General features: G+C 41.3%; 2 protein-coding genes across 2 annotated transcripts; one reads left to right on the plus strand and one right to left on the minus strand.

The window, feature by feature from the left end:
- Positions 1-3186: 3186 nt before the first annotated feature.
- pcnx4 (pecanex 4) lies at positions 3187-14675 on the plus strand. Its single transcript, XM_077538598.1, has 11 exons — positions 3187-3368; positions 4630-5421; positions 5513-5692; positions 6588-7129; positions 7207-7307; positions 8475-8597; positions 8718-9078; positions 10427-10530; positions 11993-13098; positions 13335-13521; positions 13598-14675. Exons 2-11 carry the CDS (start codon positions 4724-4726, stop codon positions 13847-13849), a joined length of 3654 nt encoding a protein of 1217 aa, XP_077394724.1. The 5' UTR covers positions 3187-3368; positions 4630-4723; the 3' UTR covers positions 13850-14675.
- Positions 13958-18870, minus strand: dhrs7 (dehydrogenase/reductase (SDR family) member 7). Its single transcript, XM_077538599.1, has 7 exons — positions 18474-18870; positions 17447-17599; positions 17095-17201; positions 16744-16983; positions 15758-15880; positions 15460-15675; positions 13958-14736 (listed from the first exon to the last, which is right to left on the minus strand). The coding sequence occupies exons 1-7, from the start codon at positions 18601-18603 to the stop codon at positions 14695-14697; spliced, it is 1011 nt and encodes a 336-aa protein (XP_077394725.1). The 5' UTR covers positions 18604-18870; the 3' UTR covers positions 13958-14694.
- Positions 18871-19924: the final 1054 nt, after the last annotated feature.

Consider the following 19924-nt stretch of genomic DNA (forward strand, 5'->3'; position numbering starts at 1 on the left):
CAAGCATGCGTTTCGCAGGCGGCAAAGAGGGTAAAGCTCTGCCGAAACAAGCTCCGCTAATGCATGTACTTAACGTGACTTAATTTGCGTTAGCTCCCGGCATTACGCGGGGCTAATGACTGCAAGTGAGTGCAACGTCATTACCTTGCTCTGCCCGCCTGACGTGAAAATGGCAGCTGATGGGACTTACATGCACAGATTTGGGGGCTCAGCCCGGGCGCTCTAATGCATGATTACACGTGTCATATTTGTGTAGCACTGTGCAGTATGGATATTTACGTAGGTTTAAATGTGGTTCTTGAGGGTGGGAGTGGCACCATGCTACACAGACTGCAGATACATTTTAGGCCAGAGGTGGCAGTCATGAGTAAAGTGACCAAGTCCACAATGATCCCTGTCAACTCAAAAGATTGTTTTACAATATGTTCTATACACTCCCACTAGTCTATACCCGTTATTCCGAATTAATATTGCATTTGTTGAAACTGGACTAAAACTGAGACTAAATTTTAAAACGGCTAGTTACCTGAGCAACTGTGATGTCATTTTTAGTCGACAGCTAGTGGCAAAATGGCCGCCCCTGGCAATGGATAGAAACAGGTGCGTTACGCTACTTAATTCATATTCCACAAATGCATTATGAATCAGAATACTGTTTCGACTGAATTATTGTCAAGAAAATGGTGGTTCGTGTGACACCTGTGCTCCACAATATGTCTCCTTTTACACATCTGTCAGCGTTTTAACATTAAAATAAAATTAGTCCAAAGACGGTGAATAATTCATGTGTGCCGAGTGAACCTAGCTCTCTCCCTTTCTCTGCGCAGCTCGACCACATGGTTCATAGCTGGTTTAATGGGATGGAATGTGACAGGTTATGTTTTCATCCGCCTGATACGGAGCTGGGCTCAGGCGGGAGAGGGCGGAGAGGGACAGGCCCTGCGCTGATATGATCTGGATTCATAATTAGACGTGTTTGTGCTCGTCATGAATCAGTTATATAGAAGATGCACTTTCCAACCAACCCCCCCTCACCAATACACAGAAGAAAGAACACATGCTCCGTATGGGGGCCCATTACTGCCGGTCCACTGACTTCCTACATTTGCTGTGGGTGTGCATCCGCAGCACCATTAGTCCAAGACTGTGTGAATAATTGCTGAATGGAGCATGTTTTCACTCAGGGTCCAGTGTCGAAGGGGGGGTAACGTCGTGGGTGACATTACAGACATGACGACATTGATTGATGTTTTATTCCGAAGATAACAGCAAGCGCATTGCTCAGAGCGACATGAAACTCGACGCACATTACACATTTATCAGTTTGTATTATGCACTGTGGTTGGAGGTTAAAATGACGCTAACATCAAACCTTAAATAGAAAAGACTCTTGCAGATGCTGCTCATCAGAACAACAGGAATAATTTTTGTTCAGTTGGTGCATATTTTATTTCTACTTTTTTTTCCTGCTGTTTTTTTGTTTTCCTGTGAAGCCCCAGGAATAAAGCAGGTCACATATAGTCACAAGTAATGGAGGGAGGGCCACAATTACACTCAGAAGAAAACATTTTGTTGATGGCATGTTGACACGGCAATTAAATCTTATCTAAATCCAGAGTTGTGATGAGGGATGATTTGCTTTTTTATCCATTTTTAACACTTGTGTGCCATTTATCACAAAACAGGTGGTGTATATAAAAAATGGATTATGCCCTAACAGTTCATTTTTTGCTGTTCCTAATGATTCTTGCATCATAATTAAAGCAGCTGTAGCAAAAAAGAAAAAAAAAGCACAAAAAAAAAAAAAGCAATCATTTCCAACGAATGGTGCACTGGGAGGGATTATAAACTACAATACATGTTGTCGTGACTAACAAGGTTGTTGGTTGTTATGCATTATTTTGTTCTACAAAAGTCAAAATGGCTTTTTTCTGAAGTTGACCAAAAAAAAAAAAAAAAAAGTCTCCTGTGCACATCTTATCTCTTCAAGCACAATGATGAATAACAACAACAGTTTAATCTCCTTTATTCCAGATTATTGTCTTTCTTTGTGTTGATATTGTGGCCATTACCAGATCACTTCATGATCCTTCTTTCGAGGTAAAGTCACTTTCATTTTTTATTTTTTTTTATAAAGAACACAAAAACAAGGATTAAGAATGCGATATATTAATATTCCTGGCATGTCACTTTTGGGGTCAAGTAAGCGCATTACAGTCAGATTTTTATTTTTTAGGTTTTGAATAACTTAATGTGCTCTCTTACATATTAAGATTTCTATGTTGATAAATTATTAAACGTGCAATTATGAATGTGAGGGGGGGGGGTTGGCTTTCATTGTTACAACCAAATCAATCATATGTGCACATCTTTGTCTTAATAACTTGGTGTTAATTATATTTACTAACAGTAAAATCGGCATGACTAAAATATAGAAAGATATTTGTCCATGCATCAATTTTCAACGGCATTTAGGCTCATTAATGAAGGTCGCAGGTCGTCCTATCCCATATGACCTTTGGGCAAGGGTGGGGTACACCCCGGACTGGTCGCCAGTCAATCGTATACATTAATTTTTGCGGTTTGAGATTTTGGGAGAAAACCAGAGTATCCTGTGAAGCAAGCACCTGGAGAACATGCAAGCGCCACACAGAAAGGCCAAAACCAAGACTCGAACATGGAACCTCTCAACTCAGACAGACATTGTGACCACTACTACACAGTTCTGCCATGTGTGAGTCACATTGCCTCGTATTTTATGATGATGAGTTAAGTTTGTTATTGATTTCAATTACCCCCTGGGAAAACATGCATTTTACAGAATTTCTGAATGAAACTACATACTTTACAATATAATAATACTTTTTTTTTTTTTTTTGCACAAATATTCCCGGTCCAGTTACTTTCTTTTTTCTTTTTTCTTTTTTTTTTTTTTACTTACTTTAATAGATCAGACTTGCTAACCATACTTTACCTTGATGCCCAATCTTTTTTTTTTTTTTTAAGCGAACAATATTAAAATGAAAATTGTTGTTTTTAGTCGTATATATGCATATTCCTGTCGTCATATAGATATTTTAAAGCTGTGTAAATTCTTGTAGCGTCTTTGTTTTGCTGATGCAGTGAAGGTGGCCGTGTAAGAGGCGGAGCTATGTTAGCTCATATCCAATCAGAGTGCTAGTGCCACCCTTTCCTTTACGCTCATTGGCTCAGAGCTGCTGCGTGCATTCTTGTCGGTGTTGCTTGGTTTTGTAGCACTCGGCTAACGGCTAACGCTCACAATTTTCGTAATTTTTTTTCGACAGTAACATCAATTCTGTTGAATATCGCGTAAAGTTTCACTTTGGTGGAGGATTCCAGGGTTTAAGGTAAGCTTACACCGCGCCAGCGACATCGTAGCTCGTCATATTGCCGCAATGTATGTCAGTAACATCAAGCTACTAGTCAGGCTTTCATGGAGGCTGGCTAACAAAACAGCTAACAAAACCGACACGAAGGTAACAGAAGTCAATTAGCTTTGTTTTTGTTTTTTTAACGATGGTTTGTTTAAATGTTTTCCGGCTTCGCTTGGACATGTTAGCACATCTTTACTCCTGCTAGTTGTATGTTATGTTTTATCAATTTTGTGGCTGTTGCTATACAGGTGACAGCAGTGTTGTTTTCCAACCTTTAGTGAGCAAAAGCGAATATTATGCATAAGAAAATCTGATCACACTTCACCAAGGGGAAAAAAAAAAAACATCATTAAAAAAATGATGCATACCCTGGTTATATTTTTTTTACCCTATGCTCTCTATCTAGTGGAAGAGCATTTATTGGTCTGCTTGTACACGTTACGTTGCTCGAATAGATTAATCAGTTATTTAATCAATATTTAATCAAATTGTTTATTTAACCAGGAAAATAAAAAGCAGACCAAGGACTCTGGCCATGACGTCACAACAAAACAAAATATGCATAAAAGACATAGTAGGGCTATAAATACAGTAAAGGTAAACAAAAATCACATAAAAGAACACAGTACAATAGCAATCGCACAGCACAACTATTGTTTTTAGATGACCATCCACTCGGAATGGAGTATAGTAAACAGACTGAAATGTACAAAATTTAAGCACAACAAACAGCAGTCTAGCGCATCACAACACAATGAGGAAAATTTTCATTGTGCACAGAAAGTACTACATGCGCAACTGGTTTAAAAAATAAAAAAAAATCAGCAACTTTTGAGTTTAAAACTACACAAAGAGACCAACAAGGCCAGTTTGAGTCTACTCTGAGGGTCATTCCAGGACCAAGGGCCAAAGTAAAATCTCTTACTGGCCCTTATTTTGCACTTCACGCTGATGGATAGAAATGTATAGAGTATTTTATATATTTATGCTGTGCTTAAAAAATATAGTCAACATCTTTACATGTTTCTTTAATTTATTGTTAAAGGGTACATGGAAAGTGGGACAAAAACTTTGATTATTTTTCTAAATTGTTTAGTCTTAGTTTTAATGAAGTACATTTTAAAGCATGTGAGTGGTAAATTTAAAGAAGTGTTTTGGTCTTACCATATCTCAGATTTGCACCACACATTTATGTGATACTGACCAATGCATTTTTCATGTGTCCTTTGCCTAGTTGAAGTTGTGATTCATCTTCGCTTCCCAACATGGTAATGTTGACTGGAAATGTTTCTTCAGCTGCATGGAGATGACCTGCCACCCTTTCGGGAATGGTCAGAATGGGGCCAGATGTGCCCCTTCTCAATGAGTACAAGCAGGAGTTCTTCTGGAAGCGCTTCCCCCAAACGGTATTGGGGGGCCCGCGTTTCAAGTTGGGCTACTGCGCGCCGCCGTACGTCTACGTCAATCAGGCCGTCCTCTTCCTGACGCCATGGCTTTTCGGCGGCGTCGGCACGCTCCTCTGCCAGTTGCAGCTTCTCCAGGAGCTGCACGCCGCCATGCTCTCCGGCGCGCTGATGTTCGCGGCGGCGGCCGGCGTCCAGGCGGTGGCGCTGTATGCCGGACGACGGAGCGGCGCCGTGGAGAGACTCGGGGCGCCAAACACCCTAGTGGATGAAGAGGAAGTGGAGTTTACTCACTGCGTCAGCCCAGAGACGGTCCGATTCATTGCCCCCGGGAAGAGATTTGGGCTGAATGTGGTGATGCATACGGTACTGGCCGGCCTGCTGTGTGGTTTCGGGACGTGGTACGTGCTCCTTGACAGACTGACCGCTCTGTACAGCAGCATAAGTGTGTCCCTGGTCGTCTTTGTTTTAAGTTGGGTGACTGTGTGCATAGCGGAGTATTCCCTCATTGTGAATACGGCCACAGAGACGGCTACTTTCCAGGCGCAGGACACTTATGAGATTACCCCACTCACCCGACCCCTCTACATTTTCATTTTCATTGTTGTGGACTTGACTGACAGGTGAGTAACTTGGAACCAGCTAATTGCATTGACTCAGTCAAATCTGACTTTTTTGTTTTTGTTTGTTTGTTTTGTACTTGATCTTTTTTAGGTTCTCTGGTCCAGTTCCAGAGCTCCAACTTGCCAGTCAGGTCCTGCATGTGCTTTTCCTCTTCCTACCTCTGCTGTGGGCACTGGGCATACTACCTCCCCTGGATGCTTTGTTCCTCTGGGGCATGGAGCAGGTGCTTGTGTTTGGATTAGGAGGCTCCCCCATGTCCAGTAACTTCAGGTTTGTGTTGGTGGAATAGGATATACAAGAGACTAGGGGTGGGAACCTCTGGGTACCTCACGATACGATACGATATCATATAGTTTTAACGAAAATCTACTAGCGTAATATTAGCAATAGCATACTGTGGATGTGAGGCGCCATAGATGGTTTAATGGAATTTAGCATAGATTTTACAGTAATTGTGACCCTTTAAGTCAAGTTGCACACGGAGGAGAAACTACAGTGATTGTATATTCGCAGTCAGCACTTGGAAATTTGCATATTCAGTTATTTGTTTGTTTGTTTTTTTGCATTTTCCCTTCTATTATTTTATTATTGTTATTTTTACTTTTTTTTAAAAAAAATTTAATAAAAACATTTGCTGTTTATTAGCATTTTTGAGGATTTTTAGGGGATTTCGAAAAAAAAAAAAAATTTATTTTTTCCAAAAACATTTGTTTTGGTGGCGAAATTCATCAAGGAGCCACTCAGAGCGTCTGCCATTTGCCCATCCCTGCTGCTCTAAATTTCCTTCAGTAGGCCTCAATGCTGTCCAGTTTGTTGTGGCACAACATTGCACTGCACACAAAGTGCGCACCTCAAAAATTGGACTTGCCTGTATCCTGTATGAATCCATGAAAAAAATGTTTGAAACATTAACTGCAATATAGCTGTATTGTACAATATTTTCTCTGATGTCTTAGGTCACTATTAATTTTGTTTTAATTACCTTTTTGGCTTGGTAGCATAATAAATAACAGGGTACATACAGTTAGCAAGATTATACAAAAAAATGTAACCCATTTGTACAATATTTTAGTGGGGCGAAGGTCAAAGAAGATCACCTTAAATATTGTAGGTGTTATGAGATACTTGTATGAACTTGTTTGTGTTTATGTTGCTGCCCTCTTAGGTTGCTTTTGATGTTTTGCGTTTCCGCTGGCGTGGCTGTGTGCAATTACTTCATCCCATCAACACTGGGAGTCGTCCTCTTCTCCACCGCCATGGGATTCCTGCTGAGTTTGGACCTCAGCCAGGTCGGCGCCCTCTGCCGTGCTCCCCGGGCCGAGTGCAGGGACCACGGCCTGCGGCGAGGCAGGTCGCCCCCGCCGCCTCTCTCCAACACCTTTGGCTGGAACCTGGGTTGCAGTGAGGTCTCGTCGTACGCCAGCCTGTTGTTGGCGGCCCTTGCGGAGGCGGGCCTGTTGCATCACTTCCACGGTTCGGCTCAGTCCCCCAGTTTGGTCAAGGGGCCCCAGGCTCCTGTCAGCTACCTCCTCCTGGTCCTCTTCTCCCTCTGCTGGCTTCTCAGAGAGATCCAAGGGGCATACGTGTGTGCCGGTTTATTCCTCAATCCCGTGTACCCGAAAGGCATGTCCAGTGTGCAGGCTTTCAAACAGAAGAACCGAGGCTTGTTCATTGCGGCAGCCATCAGAAGAGTCCTCCTTTATCTTGGTGAGGTCATGGTGAAATCCGTTAGTACAGCTCAGGAATGAACCACACTGTGACCGTTTATTTGTGTGTGTTCACAGTGTCTCCGTTCGCATTGATTGCTTTCCTGTCAATGGACGAATCCCTGCAGCAGCTTCATGGGGTTCCTCTCAGTGTGGGATTTACACGAGCCTTCAGAGTGGTAGGTGCACAAAACAATAGAAAGATTTCTTCATATGTTGACTGGTTGCCGATTTATAATGAGCGCAGATATGTTCAAAGGAAAACTGCAGTTAATTCTTTTTGTGGTTTATTTCACGCAAACCATTTAAAAAAAAAATAAATAAATATTAGTATTTGTCAAATCAATATATTTGTTGCATATGTTTACTTGCAGGTAGTTAATTTTCATCAAACATTTTAAAATTTAGTATGTTTTAGTCCAGTTTCAATCGCACTAGTTGGTGAACCTCATCCAGTTTTTTTATTTGGTGGACTATAAATCTCGCATTTTTGTCTTTATTTTAGTCCAAGAAAACATTTGTTTTGTTTTATACAATATATAATATATATATATATATATATATATATATATATATATATATATATATATATATAAATTTTATCAGCAGATAATGTTCAACATTTTGGATCACATAAAATTTCACGTAATTTTTATTTTTTATTTTTTTTGATAAAAAACAACTTCACACGCAATTACAGTACAGTATATCAACAAGTAACTACTATGGCTCCATGCTACGAGCTAGTAAATTAGCCAGCATTAGTTAACTGTCCGATTAACATTATTTTTACAATGTAGTAGCTGTTGGATTAATGTTATGTTATTACTATAATTTACTTTTTTTTTTTTTCTGTTTTACCTTTCACCATGAATCTACCTTCTGTTCCATGTGTTTGCGCATGTTGCACTCGCTAGCGGCAGACTTGAAAGGGGGTGTGTCACTGTGTCACATGACCTATCATTTTCGTCTCGTCTTTGTTCATGAACTAAAATGTCCCCAGATTTTAATAGTTTTTATTATTTGTACATACAGAGTCAGGCAAAATGATCTGCCACATTTGGCGGTTTAATAAAAGACAAAAAGTAAAGAAAAAAGTGTTCTTATTTTCGAAAAGTACGTCTAATGCCATTTTTTTTTTTTCATATAATGCCTTTTTGTTTTGTTTCTGTATAGTACATTTTCGTCTCTGCTTCATTAGTTGACAAAAATGCAGACTGATTTAGTCCCAGTTATTGTTTATTAATGAGCGTTTTACTCTCGTCTAGTTTTCATCCGGTGAAAAATGTGTGTTGACGAAAATATTTTTGTTTAGCTTTCATTAAGGAAATTAGCACTACTTGCAGGCATGGCAGAGCTCAGAGGACGCTTTATTGCAAATGGTTGTGGTGGTGATTGTGCGTCTTGCGGCTGGAAACAACAAGCTGCCTGGCTGGGACAACCTGGGCACAGGAATTCAGCTTCTACTGGTGAGGACGACAACTACTACTTTCCTCCTGTAGAGCTTGGCAATCAATCTAAATGGCATCATGTTAATTTGCTGACACCAAAATTTGTTTTATACGAAGTGATGATGTTCCGTTCGATAGGTTGGCCTGCTGATGGATCGACTGAGCCAATTCCTGGCCAAGTTGAAGTTCACCCTCACTGTGTTGGTGACATCGTGGACCGAAAAGAAGCAGCGACGTCAATCGGCCGGAACCCTCCTGGCGCTCAACGCCTCCCTCTGCCCGCTGCTTTTGGCTGTAGTGACCCTGTCTGCCCTGCTCTCCGCCCCCTTGCTCCCGCTCTTCACACTCCCCATCTTCCTGGTGGGCTTCCCCAGGCCGCAGCGCAGTTGGCCGGGGCCCGTCGGTACCGCCTGTCCGTGCCCAGACTCCATCTTCTACCAGCAAATGAGCGGAAGTCTTGCTTCTGCCCTGAGGACGGCCTTTGCAAGAGGGTCTCTGGGTTAGTTACTCTGCATGCCTCCTAAAAATCTTCATTAGCAATACATTCACTTCAACAGGTTTGACTGACAATTATTAGTTATTGTCATTTGGAATACATTTTAGCAATCCATTTTGCAGGTGTGCAGAACAAAGTCTAAAAATGAGTTATAGACCGATAATCGGCATCCGATAAAGCTGATATCTCATTGAGCGGTTAATGCTTGCGAACGTTTCGGGTTTTCATCAGGATATATAAGATGTTCAGACAGTTTTTGCTAAAATGTGTCGCTCAGTGAGATACAGAACTTTTCATTCATGTATTTATTTAAATTTACACTTTACTTTATAAAAGATGATGTTGACAATGGGAACTCCGAACACTTTTTATTTCATTTTCTGTTTTTTTTTTTTTTTTTTTTTTTTTTTTTTTTTAAGAAATGATGTTGAAATTTAGAAAAACTTTTATTTATTTTTTTTACAGTAGAAAACTCTAGGGACCTATTTACTAATTTTTGATTTAGCCTAACACATGCTGATGACCCTGGAAGCTCCCTGCGATTTTTGTTATACCTTTTAAACAACACTGTATATTCTTTATATGTTTATTATTGGCAAAGGGATGCAACAGGTGCCATAAAAATACAGCTGCTGCTTTTTTTGTGTGTAATTTTTGACACGAATATTGTCTCTTTTGCAAATGAATATTGGCTTATAATATTATAATAATAATATATAATCAGTATTGGTATAAACCCTGGGAAAAAAACACAAGTATCATTACTAAAAATGACCCATTATGTTTCACATAATGTTAAACGGTTTACAAAGCCAAGCTAACTTTTCATCAAATGTTTTAGTTTTTGGTTCAAATGGGTTCTTCCCTCTATCATAAGACGCCAGAAGGCAAAAAGGGAATCATTACAAATGAACAGCTGATTAATAGAACTACCAAAGTCACATCAGGTCAGTCATGTTGTTTCTCGTGGGCTGTGTAGAATTCAGTACAAGCACTTTGTTGATAATCACAGTCAAGTGATGTCGGTCTGAAGTGTCCCTCGCTTTTGCTTACACTGGAGGGTGTGCAGCGAGCGGTAAAGGGGGTCCCCTCTTGTGTCACTTCCCATCACATTGTGACACGTTGCCACGGGACGTGACATTATCCCTGAGCCACCGAAAACAAAAGGCCTTCTTTTCATCAGCGCCCTGCCCCCAAACATGAATACTCACCATCTGCTAATGGAAATTCAAGGGCAAGCAAAGAGAAAGGAAACCATTTCGAACAATCTGTATTGGAATGAATATGCACAAATTGTCTGTTCTAGTTTGGTTTTGCTTCTTGAAATGATTTTTTTTTTCGCCTCTCGCAGGTTCTTTAGCACCAGGCTCTCACTTTCTGGGCCGCTTTCAGGACCGCATGGTTTGGATCATGATTTTGGAGAGAGGTTACGGCTACTGCACTGTCAATATTAAGGTACACTTTGTTTGAGACTCCGTGATTCAATTCATACAGTTTCACATTTAAAAGGGAAGTCGGTATAGTAAACATTTCTTGACAATAATACGTTATATGTGAGCTCACTAGTTTAAACATGACATTCTGATTGATATTACTATTGTGGAATATGAGTTAAGTAAAATTGAGCTGTTTTTATACATCTCGGGGTGGCCATTTTGCCACTTGTTGTTGAATGAAGGTATCATTGTTGCTCAGGCAACGACCAATCACAGCTCACCAGTTTTCTGAAGCTAAGCTGTGATTGGTTGTTACCTGAGCCACTGTGGCGTCATTTTCATTCGACAGCAGGTGGCAAAATGGCCGCCTTCTGATATTGATACAAACTTCTGGATTTTGCTGCTTAACTCCTATTCCACTAACACAATATTAACCAGAATACCGTATTTAGACCAGAGGGGCTGCATAGAACATATTATTGCCAATATTTATTTTTTTCTTTGACTTCCCCTTTAATGGAATTTTGAAGTAAAAGTGTCATTTAGGAATTATGCCACTACGGCTAGTACCTCCATTTTAGGACTCAAGGGTATTTGGACAAGGTGACGAAAATAAAGATTAACTTTGCTTGATTATGGAAAAAATAATTACAATTATTATTGGCAATAATAAAAATCACGATTATTCAAACGATTATTTTATTTAAAAAAATAAATGTATGTATTTAAAAAATACAATAAAAAAATAAAATAAATAAAAATGAAAATAAAGATTTGTTGGTACAAAACAAGAAAATTTTTAAGTATTTAAAAATATTAAAAAATAGAAACTGTAATTATGTACGTTCCTTTTGGACCAAATGGAATTTATAATAATATATATTTATAATTTATATTTATTTATGTTGGCAAAAACTAGACGTTGGAGTGCAACATGTGCACTGCGCAGTCGGACAATCATTTATTTTTTTGGTACAAAACAAGAAAATGTTTAAACGTAAAAAATAAAAAAAAATATTAAGACAAATTTCTTTGAAACTATAATTATGCAAGTTCCTTTTAGATGAAACATAATTTATAAAAGTTACATTTAAAAATGTTCAAATGTATAAATAAATTAAAAAAACAACTTTTTTTTTTTGTACAATTATGCTGATTTTGTAATTGTGGAGTGTAATAATTGAAATTGTAATTGAATTTCGATTAATTGCACAGCCTTATAGTACTAAAATATTTTCAATAGTTAGTGCTTGAGGTCTGTCGATATTACCAAGTTGCAAATGTTCTTCCTTTGTCAGTCTTTCCCTGAAGTCACCTTGAGACCTTTTTGTAGAAAAAAAAAAAATTGTCCCGAAACGATGCCTGGTGTTGGTACTTGTCCACCAAATTTATTACGCTGGCATATAAAAGGAAAATCTTCCAAATTCCATCATTGTCCAAATTGTTGTGGGCCAAATTGTGGGTGTGTGTGCTTTTCACAGGGTTTGGAGCTCCAGGAGACATCTTGCCACACGGTGGAAGCGCGTAGGGTGGACGAGGTTTTCGAGGCTGCTTTCGAGCGTCCGGAGCGTCTGGGTCTGACCCAAGGTTTCAACCTGCACTGGGCCAACGCCCTCACGCCTTGCGCAGTGCTGGTTGTGCGCGTCTACTCTGACGCCCGCAACGTCCTCTCGGGCATCATCGACTCTCACGACAACCTGAGGAAGCTTCAGGATGACTTTCTGAAAGCCTTGGTGTGGTTGCTCCTGCGTTATTGCGTCAAGAAGCATAAAGGCTCTCTGTGGAGCTGCGAAGAAGGGACGGGAATCGGCGGGCGGAAATCGCAATCTTCCCAGCAGGCGCAGACGACGTGCATCCAACCACCCGAGGCCGTCGTGGTGGAATCCAAGGTGTCTTCACTTCGATTCAGACAGGACAGCTCCAGCATGACGTCCTTTGGCGACTGGTCGGATGAGGATGATCTTTTTGGACCCCAACCGGCCAGGCGAACGGTTGCCTTGGTGACGGCGGAGGCCCAGTCTGGACACACAATGCTGCAGACTGGGGCCTCTCTCCCGGGGTCTGTGGAGATGGACAGTCTGTTTGAAAACATGGCCCTCTCCGCCCTGCAGCCTTTGCAACCTTTAGGACTGGGCATCGGGATGCCGGCGGTGGACAAGGGTCACAACCAGGAGATCTTCAAAGAGAGCCCGGGCTCGCTCCGCCAGCTGACGTTCAGCTGCCCCCAGTCCGAGGTGTTCAACCTCCCGACGGGATGGAGGACGGCGCCGTTGTTACCGAGCAGGCTGCTGCAGCTGCGGCCGTTATTCCCCGAGGACTGGTTCAGGTTCGCCCTGGGCCAGTTCGGGCCCGTCGTGCAGACGGAAGCCACCGAGGACATGACCAAAGCTCTGAAGGAAGACGAAACCTTGAAGGACCTCCACGCTCAGGTGGCCCTCTCGTGCCTGGTGTCGCTCGGCGCCGAGTCGGCCTTCACCAGCCCCAGTTACATCTACAGGCTGTACTGCGGTGACGTGCCGTGGACGGAGGGACTCGAGTGGCTGTCCGCCAGCAAAGAACTTTATCAGCTCGCACTTCGGGCTTTCAGGTAAAAGCTTGTGATTTTATATTTATTTTATTGATTTTTTTGAAAGCTATTTTTATGGAGTTTTTATCCATTTTATTGGGTGGCCATTTTGCTACATTTGCTACAATTTATTTATCACGGTGCTTTGGTCCAGTGGCACAGAGAAGCATCAAGTTTGAAAATTCACATCAGCCAGTTTACATGGATATGTTGCGCTTCAAAGTCACTGCCGTCATTGATTGTCTGGTTTGCATCAGATTTAGTTTCAAGCTCCTGTTCGACCAAGCCAGCCTTGGGCCTATGGAGTCCCCTGAGGAGATGTTCAGTGCCTTGGAGGAATATGAAAGGGACTGGTACATTGGATTGGTGTCCGAGAAAGGCTGGCATGACAGCGTCCTTCAGGAGAAGCCATTCCTCTTCTCTCTAGGTCATGACCTCTCCATGGTAAGCACACATCATTTCCATTTCACATCTTTTCCAGCAATACAGGTCAGTAGAGCTGATTGTCAGTCATCCACAGGGTACGTACACTGGGCGAGTGCTGTCCTTGCAGGAGCAATTGGTGCAGGTGGGCCGACTGAACGGAGAGGGGGTGAGAGGTCAGTGGGCCAACCTGTCCTGGGAGCTCCTGTACGCCACCAATGACGACGAAGAGCGCTACAGCATCCAAGCTCACCCCTTCATGTTAAGGAACCTGACTGTCCAGGCGGCGGACCCCCCTCTGGGGTACCCCATTTACTCATCAGCACCCCTTCACTTCCCCTGCCTCTGACCACACAGGTGGGGAGAGCTTTTTTTCACTTCACAAGGTTACATGTTTTACCAATGAGGACAACAGGGATTATTATTTCCTTAGAATGATGGAATGTTGACAACTTGGTTTAATATTTGCATTTATTTATCACGGTGCTTTGGTCCAGTGGCACAGAGAAGCATCAAGTTTGAAAATTCACATCAGCCAGTTTACATGGATATGTTGCGCGATTTATCGTCCGATTTCCGGGAAAAAGGCATTGATCGGCTTGGCGATCAATGCCTTTCATTGCCGATCACAAAAAAAAACGATCTGCGCAGCCTGCAGCCAACTAGCCCGTGTGCAGTGTCGCATCCCCTTCCCCTTTGCTTAACCGTGCACGGGCGTACGGCAAACCAAACATGTTGCCGTGTGGAGTGTTTTTTTTTTTCCATTTTGGAGTGTGCACTCATGGATAATTACAATCGGCAGCATAATAAAACCTGATGGGAACACCCCTATACATGATACATACAGTGGTACTTGAAATGTTGATTGGGGATTAGATTTAGTAAACGCACAATGGTTTGGGAGTTAATGATTTTAACAGACTTCCCTCCACCAAACAATCTTCAAATGACCTCTCTTCCTGCTAAAAAGGGAAACTAAACCATTATGTTGTCAAAAATATCAAGGATGTGCCTTGGGTATGTCATGCTGTACGCGTTCAGTGCAATTTGTTTGTTTACAGTTCACTTGTTTACAACTTTAAAATAATAGTTCAACAATTTTGATTGGTCATAGTCATGTACATACTGTTCATTTTTATATGTGTATCTGTATATAATAAAATGGCTTGTAAGAAGCTGAGAGAAACAATTTTTTTATGAGGTCTTCACCTTGGTGAAGTAAGCAACGTCTGCATCCTGGCAAAGGAAAAAAAAATACAAATGAGTGTTGATGGTCAATATAAGTAGGGTGTCCAAAACATGTTCATTGTTTTACTGGCCATATTGTATGGACTTAAAAAACAAAAAACAAAAAACCATTAAATATAAAATCATTTAGCAGCATAAAAGAAATCTTGCCATAAGCCAGCGACCAGCTTAAACTTTGTGCATGGACCTGAGCTGTTACTGCCCAGCAGAGGCCACCCGACACACTGGCCAGTCAGTGAGCATTGGTACGGCGCGTGTGTGTAGTTGGCAGGAGCTTGGGAAGATGTCATCCACCTTTTTTTAATCGAATTAGCAAGGTCACAAACCTCTGCAGCATGATGGAACGTTCTAAGAATTTCTGTTCACGGCGTGATAAATTCTCCATTGGTAGTTGCAAGGTCAGCCGTATAGACTGTAACAGTCAGTAGCATCATGCTGATCCTTCCTTTCATGTCAAAGCCTCTTCACACAAGTAAACAGACTACATTGGCGCTTGAGGTGTACGCAGAGGAGAAAATCACAACGGCTCTCTTTTGGAAAGGAGATGTTGATCGCAACAAAAGTTCAGAGTTTTGTCAAATAATGCTAGCGCTCTTGTAAATTTCTAAAATGGCTACTGTGGTGGATCAAGGCCTTGCTCAACAACTAAACACACAAGCTTTAAAAAGCGACACACAGTATATGCCATCTTATATTTATAAATACACTTACCACGCCAGATCTGAAATTCTGCACCCTTTTCTTGCTCAGGAAGTTTGTGATGAACCAAGCGAAGGTTGGGGTGTATTGCCAGGCATAGTAGAAAGCCAGAAATGGTTGCTGCGCGATCCACATTTCCTTGACACCGTTGGCAATGCCCGCCAGCATTAAAGACACACAGCGACTAGTGCGCATCTTGTGTCCCTGGTAACCAGGTGAAACCACGGGCTGAAGAATGGATACCAGTTAGTCAAAACATTATTTAATTATTATTTTATTTTTTTTTATTTGATAATTATTTTTTTTTAACCTTGTGCAGATCTTCAGTGAAGGCATTTTGTGCTATGAAGGATTGCACAGGCCCTGGACACACTGTGCTGATGAGTATATTAGGGTAGTCGTAGAGCTCAGTCCGAAGGGAATTAAAAAAGCCCTGAGGAGAAGAAAAAAAAAAAAAAAAAAAGTTGAATTTTCCATTCAGTTCTGTGTCCCACAAATGAAATGCACGCTCAATCGTCAAGTTCAGGTCAGGTGATTGCGTAATATTCCGCTTCTTTGCCTTAGAAAAACCCCTTGGTCACTTTTGTTGCATACTTCGGGTTATCATGCAAAAGTACTGACATTTTCTACTTGAGTACAGTACAAATACTTGTGTAATAAACAACTTTGGTAAAAGTACTCTCAAATAATTATTCAAGTAAAAGTACAAAATTACAGGCTCTGAAATGAACTTGCTGTCAACTGATGATGACATCACAGTAGCTCAGGGCTCAAGTAACGACCAATCACGGCTCAGCTTCAGAAAAGAGATGACCTGTGATCTGAGCTGTGATTGGGCATTACCTGAGCCATGAGCAACTGTGATGTCATCTTTAGTCGACGGCAAGTCTATGATTGGTGGGTGGATTTTGCTGCTTAATTCATATTCCACAAACACAATATTAATCCGCATGCCGTGTTTAGACTAGTAGGCTGCATAGAACATATTATTGTAAAAAGTATGGATCATGAATACTTTTGCCACCTGTGTGTACAATTAGCATGAGTGCTTTGGTTACCATGACACAAGATTGACCTCTCCAAGTCAGTATTTAGCATTGTGTTAATTAAAATGTGAGCCGTACGGTGATATCTCTGCAACATATATTTTGTGTCTAAAGAATAATTATTCAAGTGGACGACATACTCGCTGACAAATTACACAGCGCCTATTACAAACATGATTTGAGAGCATTTCCATCTAATTAATCAACAATTCTTCACTAATTTAGCGACCAGTTTTTGTGTAACCATCACCTGAAGAGCATGTTTGCTGGCGGCGTATCCCGACGCCAGGGGCGCTCCCGCGAGGCCCAGGACGCTGCTGACGGTCACGACGCTGCCGGTGCCGCGCTGCGTCATGTGAGGCAGCACCTGCTTGGTGAGGGACACGGTACCCAGGAAGTTGAGCTCCATCAAAGCCTGGTAAACGTCCACGCTCGCGTCCAGGAACAGAGAGCGCTGGCTTCGGCCGCCGTTGTTTATCAGGATGTCAATCTGGAAGGTGGGATGAGTTTTAGAATGGGTGACCGTTTGACTTTTGAATATCAATCGGTTGGACTGTGAGGTCCAATGTAGCACATCATCATCAAGAAAAACTAGTCATACTTGTCCAAAGTACTCAATTGCAGCTTGCGTTTTGGCTTCATGGGTTGCCCTTTTCAACAAATCCAGCGGAAGAATGAGAATATCCTCATCCGCCAATTCCGAGGACTCTGAAGGGATATATATATATATTAAAAAAAAAAAGGGGGATCTAGTGACAGTGAGGAATGTATAAAAGTCCAACTTAAGTCAAGGCAAAAGTCTCTGTAGGGATGTGATATCATCCCTGTAACCAGGAACAAGCGATATGGCTGTTTTTGTGCTAACGTGTTTTTGACTGATATTAATGACCAAGGGATGAAATAATTATTTCCTCCACATATCCTGCCAAATATCTAAGTAAGTGTAGTCTCACCCAAGCATTGCCGTTTCACCCTCTTGAGCTCATCCTCACGGCGGGCAGACAGAATGAGACGCGAGCCACAGCGAGCCAGCTGGTAGGCCAGCTCCTCTCCGATGCCGCTGGATGCTCCGGTGATCCACACCACTTGACCCTTCAACTTCACTTCTGATTAGTCAAACAAACAAAAGCACTCGTGAACATACGTTGCGAATTAGTTTCACTTAAATGAACAAAAAAGGAAGAAAATAAACATTAATGAGCTCGATTAATCGATGGGGATAATAGGCAGAATACTCGATTCTACAAAAATATCTGATAGCCCTCCAACAGCCCATGTTCGCAAAAACGCAAAATTCAGACGCCGCTAGTTGGGATCTAGTCCAGGGGTGGCAAACTGCGGTCCTCGAGGGCCGGTGTCCTGCAGGTTTTGTAGATTTCCCTACTCGAAGTGCAGCTGATTCCAATTAACAGGCTCGTTATCAGGTTTCTGCAGAGCTTGCTGATGAGCTGATCATGAATCAGCTGTGTTGAAGAAGGGAAATATCCAAAACCAGCAGGACTGCGGCCCTCGAGGACCGGATCTCGCCACCCCTGATCTAGTCGGTCCTCTTCACAGATTAGAGTTGCTTTATTCCCTTCTTCTAAACTGGATATACACTGTAGCACTCAAACCCTTTCATCTGATATAATCCTTTTGTTTATTTAGAAACATCACAGACAGACTTATGAGTTATGACAAAGCAATTGAACAGCCACTTTTAACTAATACGCGTATTTACAAGCATACTGGGAAGTGCGTGGCTTCACCATGGGTACAATATTAAGACATACTTGGAATGAATAGTCTTGAATAGCATAAATGTGTGGCAGACCATTACAAGGCTAACCACAAGAACACTTCTGTAAATCGTTGTGATAAGGGATCGAGAGGGTTGTGTAAGGAGGATTCACACAAACAATTTCGTGCCAACGCTTTCTCGAGATTTTAAAGTTGACAAATGACACAACTCGTCAAAAAAGTGCGAATGGTGTCCCTCACCTGACTTTGTCCCGAGGACACTTGCCCACAGCAACGTAAAATCTGCATCCGCGAAGAAGAATGTCAGCAAGTGAATGAATACATAAAGTAATATCAAGTAGTACAGCGCAGATAAAATGGAGAAATCCATAGCTGCATTGGTGCCTGTGGTGCCGTTAATAAATTGCGTTGTTTTAGAGCTGCAGTCACTCGGATAGATTGCAAAACTAACACTTGACAAAACAAAGTAACAAACCCGTGGACGGATGTTGCGTCACTTCCGGTTATAAACACGAAAGCGCTGGAGCCTTTATGTTTTGTTAGGGATAGTTCACATTTATAAATGTATATTATATATTTAATCCCATTATTCAATTATCTTTATTGAGAGACATGTATTTTAAGTCTCTTAAAATTAATAAATAAGAAATGTAAGTCAATAACTGCTATTCATGCAGAAATATTTATAGACTTTTACTGTGCGTTTTTTTTTTTTTTTTTTTTTTTAATGTATTTATTGGCAACCATTTCGGGTGTACCCCGCCTACTGCCCAAACCAGCTGGAATAGGCTTCAGCACCCTACGCGGCCCTTGTGAGGAATAAGCGGACACGAAAATGGATGGATTTTATGATTTAAAGACACCTCATTTTATTGCTGTCATATAACATCCACATTTGATTCATAACGTTCGAGAAGTATTTGAACACATACTTTTGGTTATTAAAAGTTTACCTGAACAATATACAAGGTGGGTAAAAGATTAGCCTATATTTCAACTTTAACCTTCATTGAAGCATTTGTTTTCAAAGGTTTTAATTAATTCAACACTGTCCAACAATGTGATAGCTAGAAAAAAAAAATAGAATAATCAAGCTAATTGTTGTTTTCTGATCTCTATTGTTTGGTCTCTTTTGTGTGAGCAAAATTGGTCTTTTAATAAAGAGAACTGTAACATACATAACAACTACCAAAAAACAATGGTGCAATCAAGCCCAAAGTGGTTTACAACAACAAAAAAGTATTTACATTATTGGATTGAAAATGAAAATCCAGAGACCAGAGAACTAAAATGGAAAATTGTTTGTGTCATTATTAGTTTCTTTTTCCATCCATCCAAACATCCATCCATTTTCTGAACCGCTTGTTCCTCACAAGGGTCGCGGGGGTGCTGGAGCCTATCCCAGCTGGCTATAGGCAGCAGGCGGGGTACACCCTGAACTGGTTGCCAGCTAATCGCAGGGCTAGTTTCTTTTTGTCTTTTTTTTATTTTAAACTCTTCTTACAGGCTCCTTCCTTCCTTCCTTCCTTCCTTCCTTCCTTCCTTCCTGCTTCCTCTTCCTTCTGGGCTTAATTTGTTCCTTCCATAACATCCTTTTTTCCTTCATTTGATCCTTAATTATTTCCTTTCCTCTCCACACTTGTTTCCGTTCTTCCTTTAATACATCATTATTTTCCACCTTCCTTGTTTGC

Source organism: Festucalex cinctus, chromosome 12, assembly GCF_051991245.1.
Source record: "Festucalex cinctus isolate MCC-2025b chromosome 12, RoL_Fcin_1.0, whole genome shotgun sequence".
NCBI classification, from domain to species: Eukaryota; Metazoa; Chordata; class Actinopteri; order Syngnathiformes; family Syngnathidae; genus Festucalex; species Festucalex cinctus.